Source organism: Mustela lutreola, chromosome 6, assembly GCF_030435805.1.
Source record: "Mustela lutreola isolate mMusLut2 chromosome 6, mMusLut2.pri, whole genome shotgun sequence".
Taxonomy (NCBI): Eukaryota; Metazoa; Chordata; class Mammalia; order Carnivora; family Mustelidae; genus Mustela; species Mustela lutreola.
The window spans coordinates 136,706,882-136,723,521 of record NC_081295.1 but is presented as its reverse complement, the minus strand read 5'-3'; the positions used below and the strand labels follow the sequence as shown (position 1 = coordinate 136,723,521).

The 16,640-nt window shown below is 41.8% G+C and overlaps 1 protein-coding gene across 2 annotated transcripts in view; it reads right to left on the bottom strand.

Moving 5' to 3' along the window:
- Positions 1 to 16,640, bottom strand: part of CDYL (chromodomain Y like) — a 243,814-nt gene that overhangs the window by 212,076 nt on the left and 15,098 nt on the right. For both annotated transcript variants that reach the window (XM_059179156.1, XM_059179158.1), the window contains exon 3: positions 10,305 to 10,391. In XM_059179156.1, the coding sequence (XP_059035139.1) occupies positions 10,305 to 10,391 (87 nt within the window). The remainder of the gene's footprint in view (positions 1 to 10,304; positions 10,392 to 16,640) is intronic.

Here is a 16,640-nt window from a genome sequence, read left to right as displayed (position 1 = left end):
ACCCCAAAGAGTAGACTGGGCGGGGGGCCACTGCAGTAGGAAGATCTGGCCAGTGCGAGTGCAGAACAAGATGAGGAAGGCCTGTGACATCTGTAGGGAAGAAGGTCAACCTTTCTCTCTACATAAGCCATCCTTTCCCTGCTCTAATTACTGGCATGCACACAACTGCACACATTTTTTTCCCAGGCCAGATCTCTCTGGTGAACTCTGGGTTCCTATGACTTCTATTTGATATTAACCTGTCCCCAGACTTGTTCCTCTTCTTCCTGGGCCTGGTCTCACTGACCCACCTCATTTTCCAAGCAGAGCCAGCTGTGGAGCTGGACTCCTGTGGCTCAGCTGCCATCTGTAAGCAGTCATCCAGTCCAAAGTCCTCCCCTCTGTAGCAGCACTTTGGTCTGTCTGCTGCTGCCCGGTCCTGTTGTTACAACTGAGACCCGGCCGTTCCCATTTCTACAGTACATCAGTTTCATAGATTACTCAGTGATTTCTCCACTTAACATCATGTTTCAAACTGTCCTCTACCCTGAAACCAGAGTGAACTCTCTAAAGCACCAATTGGACGTATCCCTCTTATGTTCAACATTCCATTGTCCTCAGGGTACAATCTAAACTGGTTAGGGCAGCACACCAAGACCTTCAGGATTTGAACTCAGCCTCAGGCTGACTTTTCTCCCATGGCCTCCAAATTTGAGTTATACACACCAGTGCCCTGAATGTATATTTTCTCTGGCTTCTGGGTTTTACACGTGTTATCTCCTTGGCTGAGGTGGCCTTCCTGTCTGCCAGCACTTGGCTAACATCTGTTGATCCTTCTAGGTCTCTTTTCAGGCAGCCTCTCCTAAAGGAAGGCTCTTCTCCCATTGCCCTCCAAGACTGGGCATGAATGACTCGTATGTGCTTATCCAGCACCGGACCTCATCCCTCCCAGCACTCAACTTCCTGTTCTGGGAGTAGAGTAGGGCTTTGGGCCTGGTGACATTTCCAGTCACAAGTGCATTAACCAGCACAGAGGGGACACTCAATATTTGATGAGAAAGGAGCAAAGGAAGAAAGGGGGTTTCTGAGAGCAGGATGAAATGTGTTCAAATCATAGTTGGCCTATTTATTCCTCTTCTTAACCTTTCCCCTCTCCCCTTCTGCTCATTAAGCAGAATTAACCATTAATACATGGTTTTAAAATAATAATTTAGAGCTGGAGTGACTTTCTTTCTGATGAAATCAGATGGATTACATAGGTGATGGAGGACTGTCTAGTACTGAAAAGTTAACGTGGTTAAGAGTCATTCCCTTGAGGAATGACCTCAAAATTCATCATGAACAATATTCCATAGTGGTCAAAGATTACCTTTGGTCTCTGAGAGACCTGAGTTCAAGTTTTGACTCTGGCATGTACTATGACCTTCAGTAAATCATTTAATCTAAGTCTCAGTTTCCTTATCTGTAAAGTAGTCATCATAGGAGTCTCATTCACTTTTGAAGATTATGTAAGACATATAAAGAACTTAATACATTGTCATTTACTGCATAGTGTCCAAAAATGTTGGCCATTATAATAACAAGTGGCAGCAGGACTCTGCCTGATTTATCTCAACATCTCTCTCTTTTTCTCTCACAATTAAGCAATTTATAGTCAGACTCTGAACTGATGGGCCCCAGTTACCTCTCTCCTACCCTTCCTCAACGTCTGCCTTCCAATGCCCATCTGACCTTTGTCCTGGACATCAATGATGACATCTCCCACTCTTCCATGGCCCACCTCTGCTATTCTGAGTCAGGGGTTAGTCTACATAATCATGAAATCTTTAGAATTCTCCTTCTGAAAAACGTCATCTCAAATCCTATTCCAACTTGAGAAAAGACTTACAAGTTATATATAGGAAAAGGAGTTTTATCTAAGTTTTCTTTAAGTTATCTAACTCTCAGGTTTATGTTATTTTTAGAAACTGTTATAACTAATTAGCAAATATGTATTTCTTATGATATTCTATATATGGCTAGTTACATCTTTGGGTGTAGTATCTTGTTCTATATTTAACCACTTATTTTGCATCTTAATATTTGATAGAGCTAAACCTCATCCTTGTCAATATGGGATGTGGCACAGGGAATTGGGTGATCCCAGCAATAAAATCCAACAGCATCATTGGCTTAGTGGAGAAGTTCACGTGTTGAGCAGTGATGAAATAGATATTGTTGGCTGGAAAGTTAGTGACTCTTGTTATGCTGTAGAAGATCATTTGATCCAACTATCACCTGCTGAATCATGTAAAGAAAGCATGCAAACTAAAGGTGTAGCTAGGGAGAAAGGTAGGAAACACAAAACTTCGGTTTGTATTGTTTGGTTCTTGTGGCTTTTAGCCAACTACTACAAGATAGGAACGTGGACTGGAGCTATCCTGCCTGCCAGCAGAAATGGAAGGGAATACAGCTTTGTTAGGGGACAGTCTCCGCCTGTGATCTAAATGGATTATGTGTCCTATGACTGGGAGTCTTGCCGGGGTGAAAAATCCAATTACTTTTTTGCCCAGACTGAAGCAGTAGTAAGAAGCAACTGCAAGCTCATCCAGCCTTGGCAAGAGATAAGAATGTGGCCCCAAGCCCTTTTAAAGCATCTTCCCTATGTATTCAGTGCCAAGTCTGGCCATGAAGATAGATGAAGGGTATTGTCATCCCACCCAACTTTTTCATTCTTTACTTCAAAAGGTCTCAAGAAGAGTCAACTTCAATTTGAGAAGGAAGGGATTGGCAGAGCATAGAGACCTATAAATTAAAGATCAGAGTTTTCAGGCATAGAGTTTCCAGACACAGTTTTAGGTTGTAGTAACTCACACTTGGAACTGGCTGGAAGCAAATAGGTTGGAAGCTTACAACATTTAGACAGAAATCTCTCGCTTGGCTTGTAAAAACTTCTAATTATTCAATTCCTAAAAGGATCCCTGGGCCCCTGCACCTGCACAAGAGAGAAATGGCTGTGGAAACCATGCAGCTCCAAAGAAGATCGTATCTTCCAATGACCATGGTTCAAATGCAGCCACAGAGGAAAATGGACAGGGAAGAATCTCCCAGAGGACAAAGTCAGAGATCATGGTGGACAATGGACAAGGGAGCTCCTCCAAGGCAGCAGCTACCTAAGGGGCCAATGAAGACATGTACCCCACTGCCAGGAAGGGAATGCTTGCCATTCCTATCCAGCAGGATCCAGTAATTGCTATAAATAGGAAATACCCATGGTATAATTGCTATAGATAAGGAAATACCCATGGTATTTCCTTTTCCTACTTTTTCTGATGGGAGTTTTATCGTGGCTATTCTGCTGCTATTTAGGCAATAATATTGCATGTAAATGCAGATCACTTATTTTCTGGTTTGTGAATTACCAGACCATGAGGAGCCACATCTGGTTGTGATGGGAATGACATTACTCAGAGATTCTGGATTTTGAGTGAAATACAGTAACTAGATGAGACTTTGGGGTCATCTCTTTTGCAGACAGAGATGCATGTGTCTATGTAGGGCAAAAGGAGTATGCATGATTATTTGGGAAGCCAAACTGCTAGCTGCCTTCCACAATCCACTCTTCTCTTTTCTAACAAAAGAATCCTGATTTATAGCTTGACACATTCTTGCCCAGCTAGAATCTTTTTATCCCTGCCTCCCCTAAGATTTAGGTACAGCCAAGTGTTTAAGTTCTGACCAATGAAATAGATAGTTGAGCTGCAAGGAACCCTCTGGATGTCTCCTTACAAGGAAAGGGCCATGCCCCTCCCCCTTCTTCCTTGTGCTGATTCTGATGTGGATGTTCTAGTTGGATCTTCAGCAGTCATCTTGGACTATGAGAAGGAGGGCCACAGAGAGCTCAGAGGAGCATAATGATGTCATGGAACCAGAAAATTAGCTCTGAATTGCTGTGCTTCTAGAGCTTTTAAATGAAAAATAAAGTTCTATCTTATTTAAGTCACTGTATTTTGGGGTTTTGAGCTATGAAGCTGAAGCTAATCATGACAAATAAACTTTGTGTGATTTGGCCAGCTGAACTTTAATAGAAAGTAGTTGGTTTAATGTTGTGGATTTGAGGTCTGGTCCACTGACCATCTAAACTATTCCTGGGAAGTTGAAAGGAAATGCCCATGTTGTTTTAGCTTGGAAGCAGCCAGTGTTGGACCGCATTAGAATGCAAGACTGATAAATTTTTAGAGCTGGAAAAAAAGTCCATAATGCTTTTCCCAATTAAAATGATTATAGAAAGTACACTCCCTCTGGCAGATGGCATCTTTCCTACTGTGGAAACAGAGGAAAAAACTAAGAGTTGTGGTCTGGAGAGGAACAGTGAGGATATCCGTGCTCTCTGATCTGGCCCTAGTATCCAGTATCAGAAAAAAGAAGTGGTTTCATAAGTCTGATGATTTAGAAAAAATAAAACAAAAGCAAACTCATCAGAAAAGTAGTCAATTTTATATATTCAGTTCGATGGATATTTATTTTACTTTCTACAGGCTTACATAGAGTTTCTCAACTATTGACATTTTGTACCAGGCAATTCTTTGCCGTAGGGGGCTCTCCTATGCCTTGTGGTTGTTCTACAGCATCCCTGGTCTCAATCCTCTACATTTTAGTTGCAATGCCTTCCCCCCTTCATTTCAGTTGTGACAACCAAAATGTCTCCAGATATTGCCAGCATCCCTTGGGGGTGAAAATTGCACTTGGTTGAGAGCCATTGGATTGACATGAGGCATAACACTAACTTCATGTTGTTTTAAAAAACATGGAGCCTGCTATTAGCTGGTGTACTGGGTGGGGGAAAGCTACCAGCTTCCTATGGCTGGGACAGAAGACCGAAGTACATTTTAGTTACCTGTACTTGATAGAAAATTTCAAAACTAATAATATAATAATTTCAAAATATAATTTAAATAATGACCTTTTAATAAAGGTCATGCCCTCTTAGTATTTTCAATTTATTACTTCTTTGTGGGGGAGTGGTAAGTGTCTTTAAAAATATAAGAAAGTACAACAAAACAAAACCTGGAGCACAGAGATATAGGAAAGAGGTTGGTGGTTGCTGGAGGTGGGGGATGGGCATGGGAAAAATGAGTCAAGGGGCCAAAAGGTACAAACTTTCAGTTATAAAATAAATAAGTCATGGGGATGTGACATACAGCACAGTGGCTGTAGTTAATGGTACTGTCTTGCATAGTTGAATGTTGCTAAGAAAGTGGATTTCAAAAGTCCTCATCACAAGAAAGATTTTTTAACCACATGTTGTGATGGATACTAACTAGACTTATTGTGGTGATCATTTTACAATATACACAAATATCAAATTATTATGTTGTACGTCTGAAACTGCTGTAATGTTATATATCAATTATTCCTCAATTTTAAAAAACTACAGGAATGTAGAATAATAATTTTTCTTTATTTCCTGCCCAATTTCCTTTCCATCAGAAATTTGGTATGTATCTAGTCCATATATTTTTTAAAGATTTTATTTATGTTAGAGAGAGAGTGAGAGAGAGTGAGAGCGTGCACAAGCAGGGGGAGGGGCAGAGAGGGAGAGAAAGACCTCAATCAGACTCTGCTGAGCGTGGGCCCCAACACAGAGTTGATCTCACAACCCTGAGATCATGCATGACCTGAGCTGAAATCAAGAGTTAGACTCTTGGAATACTATGCAGCCATCAAAAGAAATGAAATCTTGCCATTTGTGACAACATGGATGGAACTAGAGTGTATCATGCTTAGTGAAATAAGTCAAGCGGAGAAAGACAACTATCATATGATCTCCCTGATATGAGGAAGTGGTGATGCAACATGGGGGCTTAAGTGGGTAGGAGAAGAATCAATGAAACAAGATGGGATTGGGAGGGAGCCAAACCATAAGTGACTTAATCTCACAAAACAAACTGAAGGTTGCTGGGGGGAGGGGGTTTGGGAGAAGGGGGTGGGATTATGGACATTGGGGAGGGTATGTGCTTTGGTGAGTGCTGTGAAGTGTGTAAACCAGGTGATTCACAGACCTGTACCCCTGGGGATAATAATATATGTTTATAAAAAATAAAAAATTTATAAAGAAAAAAAAAAGAGTTAGACTCTTAATTAACCTAGCCACCCAGATGCTTTGTATTTTATACTTTTATACTTTTACTATGGAGATATGCATCTCTAGACAATATTCAGTGTTGCTTTGGGTATTTAAGAATATTTACATGAATTATATCACAGTAAATGTAGCATTTTTGTACTCAAAGTTATATTTTTTGTGATTCCTTGTGCTATACATAAATCTGGTTAATTTATTTTAACTTGCATAGAGGTTCCATTGATTGCATATACCGCCATTTATTCATGCATCCTTCTACAGCTGGATATTTGAGTTGGTTCCATGAAATCTCTATTATAAAACAAGTCTAGAGTAAACATCTTTATATATCTTTCTGTGCACATGGACAACATGTACAGGGGTTTCTTCAGAAGGAGAATTGTTGGATCGGAGGCTATGATTATTTTTAACTTCACTAAATAACGAATGCCACGCTGTTCTCCAAAGTGATTGAACCAATTTACATTCCCGATAGCAGTGCATGAAAATCCCCAATTCCTCACAATCCTCTCCAGTGCCTGGTTTTATCAGAATCTAAAGATTTTTCTAGTCTTATGGGAGTGAAATGTCACACTCTGGATTTATGTGCATTATTATGTTTTTGGTGCAATTGCCCATCTTTTCCTCTATTTATTGGCTATGGTGGTTCCTTCTGGGGGTTACTGTTCATGCCCTTTGCTCATTTTTTTCTATTGGATTTTCATTAAAATGTTTGTTTAGAAAAATTTTAGTATGTTCCATAGTAATGCTGAGCTTATTTTTTATATTACAGATATCTTCTTCCAGGTTTTTGTTTGTCCTCACTTTTTATTTTTTATTTATTTTTATTTTTTTAAGATTTTATTTACTTATTTGACAGACAGAGATCACAAGTAGGCAGAGAGGCAGGCAGAGAGAGAGGAGGAAGCAGGCTCCCTGCTGAGCAGAGAGCCCGATGTGGGGCTCCATCCCAACCTGAGATCATGACCTGAGCTGAAGGCAGAGGCTTAACCCACTGAGACACCCAGGCACTCCTGTGTTCACTTTGTAAAAGATATCTCTTTTTGAGTTGAAGTTTTAAACCTCAGTACAGTCTAACTCATATATATTTTCTTTAATCATTTGTCTTTTCTTGGGCCTTATTTAAGGAATCCTTTCCTACATAAAGACATTAGCCTATATTTTTAAAAGTTTTCATGTTTTATTTAAACACTATCTCTTTGAGCCTTCTGGAGTCTTTTTGTGAATATGCTAAGAGCTAAGGATCTCACATATTATCTCGCAACCTTACAACAACCCTATGAGGTAGGCATTATTCCCATTTCACAGATGGAAAAGCCAAGAATTAGATAAGCAACTTGCCCAAGCTTTATAGATAGTAGAAGGCAGAAAAGCCAGGACTTGAATCCATTTATTTGGTTTCCAAAGGTATTTTGTTGAATACGTGGCATGATGTCATTCCAGAAGGCCAGATATTAATATTAACACTATATTAATAAACATAGTGTTTTATTTTTCAAGAAATTTTCTTGTATCCTTTTGGAAGGATGTCACCTATCTCTAGGTATATCCTAGACAGGAGATTATGAGATTCACTTATTTTCCTTCCCGTGTAGAAGTTCAGGTCCAGTTTGGTCCAAGGTCCTCCAAGCCTTATCTAGTTTGAAGCACCAGTGGTCAGTAACCAAAACTTGGAATGAACTGGGGATATATGAGAAGTGGAAGTGGCTTTAGCCACCCCACAGTCTTGGGGTTTCATCTATCTATTTAGGATTCTCTGTAGGTGGATACGGTGGAATCAGGGCAGAAGGAAGAAAATGTACTGAAAACCAGAACAGCAGTTTTTAGCAGGTGACTGTTTTTCCCACTGATTTCTAAGGTTGTTTCATAACATAGGACTATTAGCTCCTTTTCTGTAATTTTTGTTGCAAATATTTCTTCAAGTTGGTGGTTTTTCCTTCTACCTTGTGATATCATTATGCTTTGCCTTATCTCTGTGTGTGGTCAAATCTGTCAATCTTCCCTATCCTTTTCCTATCACTTTTATGCTTAGAAAATCCTTACCAGCCTTAGGTCAGTTAAAATCACAAATAGTTTCCTTTAGAGAAACATTTAGGGGTGCCTGGGTGGCTCAGTGGGTTAAGCCTCTGACTTCAGCTCAGGTCATGATCTTAGGGTCCTGGGATCGAGCCCCACGTCCGGCTCTCTGCTCAGCCGGGAGCCTGCTTCCCCCTCTCTCTCTGCCTGCCTCTCTGCCTACTTGTGATCTCTCTCTCTATCAAATAAATAAATAAAATCTTAAAAAATAAAAACTTTTAAAATTTGCTTTAAATTCATTTTGCATCATAGAAACAAAATATCTTTAATTTTTTTCAGACGCTACCAAACGGCTTAATATGAAAAGCAATTCCCTTCCTTTTATCCCAACCTCCACCTCCATTCCCTGGAGGTTTTCCCTCTTAACAGCTCCTTGGGTACCAATCCCAAAACACCTGCATGAATGTAGAACATAAACTACATTTGTAGGAAGAGGTCATGCGGTGGACTTGTTCACGTCGATTTGGAGTTACGTGTCCCAGAGCTGACAACTCTTGGATTTCACTTTTTCCAATCTTAAGGGAGCTACAAGACTCACCAAAAGGCCATCAAACTGGCCATGAGGCCACCTCCCTTTACCCTTTCTGACCTATATTAGCAGAGGCAGGAAGGCTGTGGAGGAGGTCTCTCCAGAGCTGGAGTCCTCATTTAGGGCAAGAATTCTTGATCTGGAGTCCTTGGGGTTTTGAGGATAGAATTCAGGGGCCTTATGAACATGTATGGGAAAAGTGGCCAGTCCTTATTTTTACTATCTTTCAGCTGAAATATAGCATTTCCTTCCATTATGAATGTAGGCAAGAGACCACAGTAGTGTTGGCAACAAATGTAATTTTGTCACTAGTAGAAACCATAGATGTTTTCATTTTACATAGTTGTTGGAGATACCTCAAAATATTATTTATATGCATCGTCACTTACAAATCACTGCTAGAACTTGTTACACAATGTGTTAACAAAGCAACATATATACTACAGCACAAATTTTTAAAAATGTTTTTGCCAGTTGCATTGAAAAAAATTCCTTTGTAATACTGCATATTTTATTTTATAAATTTAAAAACATTATTTTAAGAAGGGGGCTATAAGTCTTTTGACATAAGACTATCAGAAGAATCCATGTCTAGAAAGATCTAGAAAGAGAGTGTGCTTTCTAGAAAGAGGGCTGCTTCTCTTACTGGTCCCTCACAGCCAAATGAGAAGCTTCAAAGTTGTCACTAGTAGAAATTGAATTTCGCCCTCTTGCTGGTACCCCTATCCCCTACCCTCAGGCTGTGATGGGCATAGCTGGATGGAAGCCTGGGAGTAAGACCATGAAAAGAGATTACCGTGGGTACATCTCCAGGTTCAGACAACAGTGCCATGGTGAGACTCCTAGGTCTCCAGAAGAATTCATACGGCTGGGCCCTCTAGGCACATGAACACAACTACCAAGATAGTAGGAGATTGCAAGGGTCAAGTGAAAGTGCTTTTGCCCTATTCTTCTTGCCCTCCACCCCCCAACTCCAGAGGGGTTAGAAGGTTAGAAGCAGCAGGGAGAGGAGAGAAGGGCAGAATCATGCAAAAGGAGAACCGCACTCCTCTCTTCCAGAAGGAGCCTGGGGCTATAAGTCCAGTCCAGGATGAATGGAAGGGAATAGTCTTTGATGTGAAATTAATCTTTGACTTAGCCTGGACTTTAATATACACAATAGAATCTCAATGACCAGAATGAGGCTGCTCTTGAAGTGGAGTGACTAAAGAACTGTGTGTTCAGCCCAAGGAGTCAAGAGGAGACAAGAAAGAAATATTTGAAGGCAGAGACTGAAGAAAAAAAAAAAAAACCCATTTCATGGTGTTCACCACATGGTTGAGACTGTGCATTACACCAATCTCATGCACCTGTTTATCCATCTGTTCTTTTTTTTTTTTTTTTTAACACAACTTACGTTTTTACTTTAACTTACTTGAGTCACATACATCTTTATGATCTCACTTTTTTAAAGCACGTAACTCTTTAACTCAAGAGGAATTTTGCCATGCTGTGGATTGGAGGGGAGAGGGGGGGGGAGGGGGACAGCATGACTTTTGCCCTGAAGTTAGGAGTCCCATTGTGACCAAGAAAGTCCTGGAGAGTTTGCACACCCACCTGGCCGGTTTCTCTGGAAAGATGTTGCCATGCCTGAGACTTGTAGGGCTCTTGTAGATTATGGTTCGGCAGGCTGCTGGTCAGGCCCTGGGGGAGGGAAGGAAGGACAGCAGGCTGAGTCATGGGGGAGATACCTAATGTGTACCCAGAATCTGCACTAGAGCTGGGAGAGAATGCCTGGTGGAACACATGGGCAGGACCTTGTCTCAGTGCCTTCTGCCCTAGTACCGTGGTCTGGACAACAGGGGGAGGTTGACTACCTCAGATGGCTGCCGTTAGCCAATGGGTGGAATGAATCTGCTGAGAGCTTTTGGAGGATCTGAGGGCATCTTCCCACTGCTCCCAACCCCCATCTCCTTTCAGTGTTGTGGATACTGGGTCATGTTCATCTGCCCATCTCCTGCCTCCCTCTGTGCCCACCAGCCAAACAAATCCTCCGCCCAACCCCACCGTTTCTGCTTGTCTTCCCAGCTTCTATCTTTTTTCTCACACTCTTTCTTTCATTTACCTTCTCCATCTTAAATCTTTTCATCTTCCTCTCATTTTGCTTACTTAATGCCATCTCTCTTATTATTCTCCATTACCCTTTTTTAAAAAGTAACTTAAAACTGAAGGAATATTGAGCAAATTTCTTCTGACTTTAAACCAATCCCACATATCCCTTTTAAATGATTATAAAATAATCATGAAAATTTAATCATCAAAATAAAATTTTATCATGGAGTACGCAATACATACAAGAGGATGTATGTATACATGTATGCATCCCCTTGCTTTTGACACCCAAAATAAATATTACCAGCATCCCTCCTTTCCCTCCACACATTACCACTACCCTGATTTTTTTAAACCTATTAATTTTTTCAGAAGGTAATAGTCCAAAGAATATTTTGTGGATAAATGATGGAAGGACGGGAGATATTGGGAACCACGGTCAAAAAGTCCCCTTCTGCTCACAAAGCATATGCCTTAGACTGAGGTCTGGCACAGACCCTAGTTCCTTGTCACTTGAATTAGATAATGACAGCCCCCTTTTAAGAGGCAAGCTGGCTATTTAAGTAATCTAATACCCTAGTACCCCTTACCACCACAGGAAGGATCTACATCTCGACTGCTCCTAAAAATCAAGTGGGGATGGGAGATTGATGATTTAGCAGCACTTCATGGGATAACCTAGGAGCCTTCCTTCACTACAAGATTGTATCAGCCAAAAGTGTTCAGTGGCTTTGAAAGAGACGAGCACGTCCCAGAATGTATTACCAGAAAGTACAATGTTCCGAACATAGGAGACACCCGCCAATGCTGCCTTCACAGGAGGGACTGCGAAGCTCGAAGAGCGCCTGCATTGCGAAACCTCAAGATGAAATGATCAAGTCAAGCTTGGTCAATGCCCAAGCTTGGAAAACACACGATGATGAAGAAAATACCCATCTCCGGTGATCTCACCACCCACTGCACATGTAACATTCTGCGGAAATAGTCTTCCAGTACGTTTGCTAAATCAGAATGAATGAATGCAGAGCAGGCGGGAGGTGGGGGCACGCAGAGCGCGCACGCGCACGGAGGAGGGCGGTCAGGTTGGGGTGCGATGTGGGGTGCTCCCCGGGCCTGCCTCACTGGGCTCCAGAGCCGCGCACTTGGAATTTGCCCGAGGCTCGTTTCCTTTCGTGGGCTCCTCGTCTTTAGCTTCCCTCCGTTCCCAATGCTTCTACAACGTGGTCATCAGGTTTCTTCGTGGAGCACAGACGGAATCATGGCACGTTCCTCCTGGAAAACAGGTGCAGGCTCCTCCGACTTCAGGATAACCACGACACTTCTCAGCGCGGCAGTAAACGTCATGCAGGGCCTGGCGTCAGATTCCCATCTCCCCTGGACTCCAGGGACATCACGGACATCTCATGCGCGCGGGGCCTGATCGCAGAGCCTGCTTCTCCTCCACCCCGAACCACGTGCCTTCGTTCCGCAGTCCTTTGCTCTCACGGTGCCCTGTGACCAGACTGACTTTCCTTACTTTCTGTCTTCATTGAATTTTTTTTTCTTTCATTTTTCAGTGTCAGATTCACATGCTACCGCCTCTGCGGGGCCTGCCTTCCCGGTGTGCTGAGTCCTCTGGCTTTCCTCTGCTCTCTCTCAGTTATTTGCCTTTGATAGAGGCATTGGATTCGCACATCTGTCTGGATGTTAAGCTCCTTAAGGTCAGGGAGTCTGCGTGGTGTATATTTGTATAAACATGTAAATATAATACATATTTCAATAGAAATATAGATACACTATGCTGTGCATAGTATATGTTTTTATATTTTAATGTATATATTTTGTATATTATATATTTTTATATTCTTTTTTAATATATATGCTAATATATATTTTATATAAATATTTTTTTGGTAGCCCCTTTCCTCCATCTTGAGGACAGAAGCACAGTGAATGCATATTGGCTTCTTTGACTGCCTAGTGGAGGAGAATGCCTGCAGGGAGCACCATAGATGTTTCATTGACTTTACTTCTGGCTCCTGTAGTCCCATCCAACGTAGCTCATGAACAAGACTTAAAATTGACTTGCTGGGCAAGAAGACATTTGGTGCCAGTGCTGAAGCCACTCAGTTTTGTCTCCCAAAGAATTTCCTTCCCTCACTTGGGAGCATGTAAGTTCTATTGTCTGGACACAGTTTTGGAAAAACACAGAATTAAGTCTCTTTTCTCAGTTCTAGAGTTTACCTTCAGCAGAGGCTTTTTATCTCATGCTGGTTTCACTGCGCCGCCCAGAATTTGCCTTGATCATTTTGCAGACTACCCGTGTGGTTGTAGACACTTACTCTAATAACATCTCAATCCAAACATCATCAGGAAAATATGTTTGCTGGCAGAAAATTGGCTGATGCTTTCAGGCCAGAAAAGCTTTTGGATTTTTGGAAGTTTCAGGTTATCTGTACCACTATCTCTACCTTTTAATCCTGATGGTCAAAAGGTGATTGGGTCCTATTCACCTTTTTCAGTGATGGATCTTTAATTCCTGAATGATGGAGCCTTCTGCATGTCGATATAACCAGGACTCATTGTATTTACATCTTCGTGTGACAAATATTCCCTTCTCCAAAACAGTGAGCAGACTGAGTAACCCTGTCTGTCTGGACTATGGATATACGAGAGGTCAGAGAACAGTCTAGAAATACGGACACAGGTTTTATATTCTCAGCACGACTTGCTGGTTGTGGTGTGTGTGGTTGCATGTGAGTGTGTAGGGGTGTGTGTGTGTGTGAGCATGCATGAGTACACCCACGCAAAGTGAGGTTTCAGAGAAAGTAGATTACACAAAGCTTGAAGGAGGACTGAGCAAGAAAAGGCAGCATGGCCTCTTTCAGATCTTTGATCTAGGCTGTGTGCCAGCAGAAGAGAGAGTGTGGTTTGGGGACATTCCAGGGGGTGGAAAGAAGGATGCTACAGAGATGGGGTTCATGTGTTTGGAGAAGAGGGAGTTTTGTTCCACTTCAATCATTCTGATCACTCTGTAATTTATGACTTTACATGGCCGGCTACCATACTGGACTGAACAGCTATTAAATAAGCTGATTTTCAATGTAAGTGATACTTACAGGGAGATTGGGACTTAGGAAGAAAGAAGGGCTCTGGGAAGGTTCACAGCTGGGACTGGGCTTGGGAAACTGAACTGAGCCCAGGTCCAGGCCTGCAGACATACGGGTCTGTACTAAATTAATGGGACAGCACGGAACTATGCGAATTGTTTAAGTCACCTCTAGATTGTGCCCAAGCCTGCTTTGGATTGGAGAAAAATCTTTTTTCCACTTCAAATGGCCACCTGACCTGATTGTTTTGGATGAACAAGATGTGAAATGCGCAGAAGGGGTTCTGAACCCATGACATCTCTTTGAAGGTGAATAGCTCTGGGATCTCTTTACAGTTGGAAGCACAAAGCTCTCCCAGCGGCCAAAATCTTCTGTCCGAGGGCTTGCTGGAATTCTCGACAAGTCCTCAGTGAAATGTACTTCCCTTCCCTTTATAATCAGGAGTCTGGGACTCCTCATCAGGAGTAGAGTGGACACTGTCCTTTCTCGGACCTTTGGGTGCAGACGTTTTTTTAGTTTAGCCAATAGTCAGCTCAGGACCTTGAAGCAGAAATAATTCGAAGTGTCCTGAATCTCCAGGATCAGGAGGAAGCTGGTGTAAGGAGAGGGGAGGGAGCAGGAGGAAGCTGAGGTGAGAGGCATTTGCACAGATGTCCGTCTTTGAGAGCTGCCACCCAGACTAGTGAGGAAGATTCCAGAGATGGGAAAGGTGACAGATGAGGGGCTGAGCTTGAGACAGAGTCCATCTTACCAGTGAAGCCACTGGGATGTTTAGAGAGCAAATGTGACTCAGATGAGGACAAGTTTCTGGCTAATCATGTGGGCACAAACCTCATTTTCCTGGGTGTGACTAGAGATAAAAGAAGGAGCAGTCAAGGGCCATTTCATGTGAGGTGGAGTGATAACAACTTAATGAAGAAACATCTTTTAGCTAGTTGAAAAAGAAAACCCTTAAAAAAATAAACATAAATTCAGAGCCGTGGACTAACTGTAAAATCAGTCCTTGCCAGTGTCTAAAATATGAACCTTCTACTCCTCAAATGGCTTCTGTCAACAGCACAAAGCTTGCTGCCAGGACCCTGAAGGGGAGGCAGTAACACTTTAAATGTGGAAAAGGTTGGTCACACGGAAGCAAGAGCCAGCAAGACTGAAACCAACTAGTCTTAAACCACAAACACCAGAAAAAACGTCAACATACCATTTGTCACCATTTCACCACTAGCTTTGCTTAAATAGCCTTCATTGAGTGCCCTGAGCCCCCAGGTGGCAGTTGAAATCCTCAGAAAACACTGCATTTTATTGTGGTGGTGTCGCACCAGAGAGGGCAGCTGGAAGCACTTTGTCAGTGGAAATTCAAGAAAGAGAATCCATGACTTTTCAAGGCTTACGTTGAACACAATGTCAAATAGAGGTACATGAAAATTTTAATTTCCTTTTGTGGGTCTGGGGGATTGGATGGATGAAAAGAGAGAAGGAGGGAAAAAAAAAAAACCAGCAGACTGTGAAAAAAAAAAAAAGATATTTGTCCCAGGGATGACTTGGATGATTTGACCATTTTCCTCATTGTTCTCTATTGATTCATGTTCTCCACAGCAGGTGAGCTTGAGTCTCTGAAGGGATGCATATTGCCAGTCTACCTTACAGATGGGCAAGAAGTTCTTTTTGTGTTTGAGAGGACCCCTTAAATTTTCTTTTCAAAATCTATAAGATTTCTACCGTTCCCCCTCACATGAATGCATGTTGCTGGGCTAAACTTCATTACTTACTGATTTGGATGACCTCAAGGGGGTTAAAACAAAGAAAATTCATACTTCTCTAAAAACCCTTTGTTCAATGGAATGTCATACTTGTCTCAACTCATCCCACATATTTGCCGATGGCTACTCAGTGTCAAAGAGCAGAGATGAGCAGATAACGGTCAGAGATTCTATGGCATACATTTCTTAAGTTACTAAAATATAAAGTTACTAAACCTATGTATCTAAATATATCAAATATATAGGGCAAGGCCGAGAGTGTGACTGTGGACATGAGTTTTGGGCTTACTTCCTGTCAGTTATTTTTTGAAATTATATTATTCCTTAACCCTTATGACAATCATTGAGTTATCCTTAATTCCCTCAATTTGTGAAGGAAGGAATGGAGTCTCAGAGTAACCCATTCACAATCACTTTAAGGACAATAAGCACCTTGTATAAGAAAATTTGAGGGCTTTTCAAGAGACATTGGCTGCCATAATGCTGTATTTGTGTAAGGAATTTCAGCGGTTTGAATGTTATCACGATGAAAGCTAACTTTATAACATATTCATTGGCATTTTTTTCAAGACTTTATTTATTTATTTATTTGAGAGAGAGCATGCGAGTCAGGAAGAAGGGCAGAGAGAGAGGGAGAAGCAGACTCCCCATTGAGCAGGAAGCCCAAAGTGGGGCTCAATCCCGGGACTGTGGGACTATGACCTGAGCCAAAAGCAGATGCTTAACTGAGTGAGTCACGCAGGCATGGCATTCCCATTCACTGATATTTTAACCTCTAGAAATTGGACTAATGGTGGCAGGGGGGACAATACTAGGGAAGCATTTTGGGGATCACATTGGTAATGATTTCCTGTAACGTTTCTTCTGTAAACCTAAGTTGCTACTTAGCAAACCTCTGCTGCAGACAGTGTGTATAATATAGTTACTTGCATTACTGGGTGTCCTGTTCATTTTTTTTCCAGCTTTGACAAGAATGCTTTCGAAAAGCATGAAGA